Consider the following 6,000-nt stretch of genomic DNA (forward strand, 5'->3'; position numbering starts at 1 on the left):
GCATCACTTGGGAGATCATTAGAACTGAGCATTAATAGGCCCTGCTTTTTTTTTTTTTTTGATGGTGCCACGTGGCATGCGGGATCTTAGTTCCCCGACCAGGGATTGAACCCAGGTCCTCATCAATGTAAGCACGGAGTCCTAACCACTGGACCACCAGAAAAGTCCCAGAGGCCCCACTTCGGACCTACTGAATCATTATATCTGGAGGTGGGGCCTGGGAATCTGGGTTTTAGCAAGCTTGCTTAAATTTAAGAAGCACTATTCTACAATAGTTTAACCTCAGATAACCTTTGGCAACTGTGGATTTAATTTTTTTTTAACTTTTGTTTTTTGAAGCATAGTTGATTTACAATGTTGTTCCAATCTCTGTTGTACAGCAAAGTGACTCAGTTTTACACAGATACACGTTATTTTTTTAATATTCTTTTCCATTATGGTTTACCCCAGGAGATTGGATATAGTTCCCTCTGCTATACAGTAGGACCTTGGTGTTTATCCATTCTAAATGTAATAGTTTGCATCGATTTAATATTCTTGATAGACCAGAAGGTTCATGACATGGAGTTATTGGGGGAAAAAAAAAAGAGAGAGAGAGAGAGTTTGGGTTTTGAGCTCTACGCCCTGTGTGTGGTTCTCATCCTGTTTCCAAGACTGGGAAATGGGTTGATACGGATTATGTAAAGGAGGCACATAAAGCACTCAGAGTCTTGAACATGGGTAAACGTTAGGCACCACAGGCTTCGGGCCTGAGCGCGGGCCTTTGGCTACCAGCTGCAGCATTCTGTGCCTAAAGCTGAGGCAGGAACCCCTGGGAGTGCAGGAGGGGGCGCTGCAGGTGGGATGCCTGGCCAGCGAGAAGCAGGCTGTGGGGGCCAGGCAGGGGCCTGCAGGAGGGATGCACCTCTTTCAGCTTCTTGGCCCAGGGCTTCTGTGCCTTTCGAAAGCCATCTTCGGCTTCTTTGGTCTCCTTAAAACCTCCCATCATTTGCTTGTGAAAGGCCTCCTTCTGCCAGTTCTTGATCTTCTCGAAGTCCTCATTCATCAGCGAGGCCTTCACCTCCAGGTGCAGCTCGCTCACCTTCTCTGCCTCGGACATGACGGCCACCCAGGCCTTCTCCACCGTCCCGTACTGAGGCCCTGGCACAGGAGAAAAGCTGGTGGGTTACTCGGCACTGTGGGGCCCAGACAGGCCCTGGGGGAGGGGATTTCCTCTGTTAACCTCCCTCAGCTGTTGGGATGGGGTTTTAGGCCGGCAGGCTGGCTGCCCGGCTGAGAGGTTTCCTTTTGGTTGTTTCAGATATTTTTCTCTCAGTGCCGTTCCTTTTTCAGTTCCTGGGATGAAGAAAAGAATAAGGAACTGAAGCTGGATCTGTTATTGTGTTAGGGAAACTGGGGGATTACACACATTTCCTTTCTGTAAAGTCACTGAGCTCTTGAAAAACTCAAGTTTCCTCATCTTGGAAGTTTTGATTTGCTTAAGGTTGGCTAGAGAAGGAGGGCCTTCTGGAATGAGCTGACCTCTCTGCCAGGCCACTCGGAGCCCACCCGCACGGGCTCCTGCTGGCCCCTGGCTCCCCATCCACTGGACCACACGTTCTCCCAAGGCCCATTCATTCCATGCAGAGCAGGACCCTGGGAACTGCTTGTTGAATGAAGGACTGTCTCCTCAGCAGAATGGAAGCCCTGTCCTGGGGAAGGAGAGGAGGAGACAGGAATCTACTCTGGCCCAGACAGAATTCTCTAGATAGCAGTGTGGGGTTGCCTGGGTCACCCCACTCACTGTTCTCAGGAAGAAAACTCCTAATGTGGCCCGTCATTTTGTTGAGTGAGGTGATGGAAGGAGAGATGGGCTATGACAGAAGCTGAGGATGGAAATGGGAAGACCCAGCACCTGCCCTCAAGGCGCTCCCGGGGGTCAATAACTGTTGGAGCTGGGTAATGACACAGAGACGCATGGTGTGTGGGTGAGTGTATGCGGGTGGGTGAGTGTGTGTGTGTGTACGTGTGCATGTACGAATAAACACAGAACATTAGCCCCTCTGAACCTGTAATCCCTCATGTCTACAAAACGAGCAGCTCCCTGTCCTGCCTAGGTCTTGTGGCAGGATCCACAAAGTGAGCGGGCAAGAGTGCTTTATGAACCTCAGGTTCTGAATCAACAGAATGGATGGCGCTGACAGCTGGATCCTGAGAGAGGGGATTCAGGCAGGTGGAAATAAAATAACAACAGCTACCGCTTCCTGAAGGAGCTGGCTCATCCCCAGTCACTCCTCACCCAAGCATGGCTACCCCACTCCCTGGCACCCACTCTGTACCATGGCACTGTGCTAAGCTCCACAGAAAACCCGTTTCAGCAACAGGTGAAACACGGGCAGCTGGTCTAGACCCAACTGAAGTCGCCTGGGGGTCCCTCGCCCTAGCCTGGTTTCCCCTGGTCGGCTCCCCTGAGGACAGTCAGTCATGGTGGAAGAGTCTGCCCCAAAACATACCCTGAGAAACCCCCGCTAACCCACTTCTGTCCCAGGAAATCCTGTAATCAATCGAGCTCCCCCTCTACTGCTGGGAAGTGCATTCTGAGCACAATCCATATCCACAGCAGCATTGTCACCAAGCTCTAGAATCTTCTGAGTTTTTGCTAGGGAGGGAGGGGAGGCAAAGCCTACATCATACGACACCTGTAGTTATTCCTGTTAAAATTCAGTATTAGAAAGCCTGCCAGATGTCACCATCTAGTCTTATCTGACTTACTACTTGGCCAAGCTTACAGATAAACAGCCTGAGTGTCAGAAACCACGGTGCTGAGCAGCAAGGCCTTTGACTGGATAGGAGCCTACTCAAGGCTGGGCCCTGAAGGAGCTGCTCCTTGTTAACTTGGCAAGCGCAGCACGTCCTCTGGACGACAAGGACTGCCACAGGAGTCTTGGATGCTGTTCGAGGACAGGAGTCCTGTGTCCCCAGGAAAGGGGAGGAAAGCTCATGCAGGCTATGCTGCTGGGTGACGAATCACAGCCCCCCGAAACTGTGAGACAAACTCCTGCCCCGATCTTCCAAGAGAGGAAACTGGCTCAGAAAGGGTCGACAATCTGCCCTGGGCGCCTGGAGCTGAGACGCCCTGGGCGCCTGGGGCTGAGACGCCCCGTGCGGTGGCCTCCCTACCCTTGTCCACAAGCTGCCTCCAGCGCCGGGCCCACTCGGTGAGCTGCTGCGCATACGCCTTCTCGATGCGTGCCCGCTCGTGCAGGCAGTTCATGAGGTCACTGCACAGGCGGTGGCCATCCTCGATCCGCTTCACGGTCCGCTTGTAGTTCCCGACCTAGGAAACAGAGCCCCGCCGTGAGGCCTGGGGCCGCGGCTGCAGAAACGTCTTCCACGCCAGCCCGGCTCTTGGGTGCTCATGCCCCACTCCTGTTTCAAAGGCACCCTGCATTGCTACATGACCAGCTCCCCGTTTTTATCACTAGCAGAAACACGCAAAACAGTGATTCGGAGCTTCTCAATGTCCATGCGGCCGGCGTCCATGCTCTGACCCGTGGTTCAGGGAGGGAGACAGGCCAGAGTGGGAAGGGCTCTGATGGAGGGAAGCGAGGGGCTGAGGGCACCCAGAGGGCATCTCACGCAGCTTCCCAGAGTGGGTAATGTCTAACTAGAAAGATGAAAAACAACAAAACCAGAAAAATAATTTTTTAGTAACTCAGATTAAAATGATTTTATAATTAACATTATAGACTCTTGGCTAAAGGCCTTTTGAGCATTACTGGAATAAGCAGGTTTCAGGTGCCTACTGCTGAGATGTCACCACATGCTAGATTATTATTACTTCCCAATTAGAGCAACAAACACTATTTCCCACTTTCTGAGCACATGCCAGGCACCACAGTAGGTGTTTTACACCCCAAAAATTGCCACTGCCCTAATGAGTAGGAATAACTGTCCCCATCTTAAGATGAGGAAACCAAGGCTCAGGGAAGTTACATTGTTTTCTAAGATCCCGTAGTCGCAGTCCTAGAGGCTGGGCTGCAGCTGAAAGCAGGTTTTCAAATGGTTCCAGGTAGGAGTCTCGATGGCAAAGCTCACACTCTTATCTGCTTTGACGAGAGCCAAGGTGAGGCTTGATTACTTTATCTCACATATGAGAGGAGAGTTAGCTTATCTAAATTATAAATAATAAAAGAGTAATTGAAAAGAGTAAATTGAGAAAATATTAGCGGCTAATTTGGAGTGAAAAATCAAAGTATTCCATATGTTCCATTCACTGACCTGCTGATTAGAAAGGATACCATGTAGCTGACACTGGAGCACTTGGAGGAAATATGACAGAAAAATGATCGACTGTATTTTCAACCCTTTCCTCCCAACTGTCTTCAAAAACTGTAGTCACCTTTTTGTCAGTTTTTCCATTTCTAAATGTCTCTGCCTGGCTAATCACTCTCATATTTCATCTCCATTTAGAGTCAATCTGGAAGCTCCTGGAGAACATGGAGGACTAGTTCCCACTCTACAGAAAAGGGTATAGTCCTCTCTCTGCCACGTAGCCTGTTTAACCCTGACTTATGAACAGTTCAAACTGCCTGAGTCCCTCCCATCTTGTGCTGAGTTAGCCAGGTGAAGAAGAGGATACAGTGGAGTGGCAGGAAGACCTTGCAAAGAGACAGAACACATGGAGATGGGCATCGGGAGAAAAGGGGACTGTGGTCCCTCCAGGAAGGGCTGTCCCTGAGGCCAGAGCTCTGGACAGGCTGAGATGACCCCACTCCCATGGGAACAGCGAGGATCCCTGGAAGGCAGGTGTCTGGGTGGGCTTCTCCAGAGGTCTGGTATGATTTCCAGCAGTCTTGCTGAAGTGCACGAACTGCTCTCAGGCCCCACGATCAGTCATCGGTTCCTCCACAGACCCCTCCCTCCCAGGCGTGGCCTGGCTGCTACCCGCAGCAAGGAGAGCAGGTCAGCAGCTCACCAAAACACAGAAGGTGAACCTGAGTTTTCAACTCCATCCTTCAGCAGCCCCTTTTTAGGAAGGAGAAAGCAAGCATTTCACAACCAATTAGAAGTGACATCACATGTTCACTTCCCTTAAAATAGGGCCTTACTGTCATTTTGAAATTTACAGCAGGACGAAAAAAATAACCAACAAAACACAACTCAGTATTGCTGAGCTGGTGGCAAGAAGAGCTAAGATAATCGCAGCTCAATACAGACTTGACAGCCGACAGGAAACCACGATGTAGATCTGGTTTTCATCCCACTGTTACCAATAATATTCATACTGGCAATCAATATTAAAATATGTTGGCTCTTCAGAAACCTGCCCGCCTGATTTTCAAAACCCTTGTAAAAAGATTTAGGGAAAAGAAAAGGATATTTCTTAACAAGGTACACATTGGTATAGCCCATCAACACGTACCATAGATACTGTTCTTATTTATTTATTTGCTTTATTTATTTATTTAACATCTTTATTGGAGTATAATTGCTTTACAATGGTGTGTTAGTTTCTGCTTTATAACAAAGTGAATCAGCTATACATATACATATATCCCCATATCTCCTCCCTCTTGCGTCCCCCTCCCTCCCTATCCCACCCCTCTAGGTGGTCACAAAGCACCGACCTGATCTCCCTGTGCTATGCGGCTGCTTCCCACTAGCTATCTATTTTACATTTGGTAATGTATATATGTCCATGGCACTCTCACTTCGTCCCAGCTTACCCTTCCCCCTCCCCGTGTCCTCAAGTCCATTCTCTATGTCTGCATCTTTATTCCTGCCCTGCCTCTAGGTTCTTCAGAACCACTTTTTTTTTTAGATTCCATATATATATATGTGTTAGCATACAGTATTTATTTTTCTCTTTCTGGCTTACTTCACTCTGTATGACGGACTCTAGGTCCATCCACGTCACGACAAATAGATACTGTTCTTATTTATTTATTTATTTATTTACATCTTTATTGGAGTATAATTGCTTTACAATGGTGTGTTAGTTTCTGCTTTATAACATAT

General features: G+C 48.8%; 1 protein-coding gene across 4 annotated transcripts in view; it reads right to left on the bottom strand.

Moving 5' to 3' along the window:
- The window catches only part of PACSIN2 (protein kinase C and casein kinase substrate in neurons 2), a 141,520-nt gene that overhangs the window by 19,665 nt on the left and 115,855 nt on the right, over positions 1 to 6,000 (bottom strand). For all 4 annotated transcript variants that reach the window (XM_029204423.1, XM_029204424.1, XM_029204425.1 and 1 more), the window contains exons 3-4: positions 3,160 to 3,316; positions 905 to 1,140 (exon numbers count right to left, since the gene is read on the bottom strand). In XM_029204423.1, coding sequence (XP_029060256.1) covers positions 905 to 1,140; positions 3,160 to 3,316 — 393 coding nt within the window. The remainder of the gene's footprint in view (positions 1 to 904; positions 1,141 to 3,159; positions 3,317 to 6,000) is intronic.

The sequence above is a fragment of the Monodon monoceros genome, unplaced genomic scaffold, assembly GCF_005190385.1.
Source record: "Monodon monoceros isolate NGI ecotype Baffin Bay Population unplaced genomic scaffold, NGI_Narwhal_1 Super_Scaffold_6, whole genome shotgun sequence".
Taxonomy (NCBI): domain Eukaryota; kingdom Metazoa; phylum Chordata; class Mammalia; order Artiodactyla; family Monodontidae; genus Monodon; species Monodon monoceros.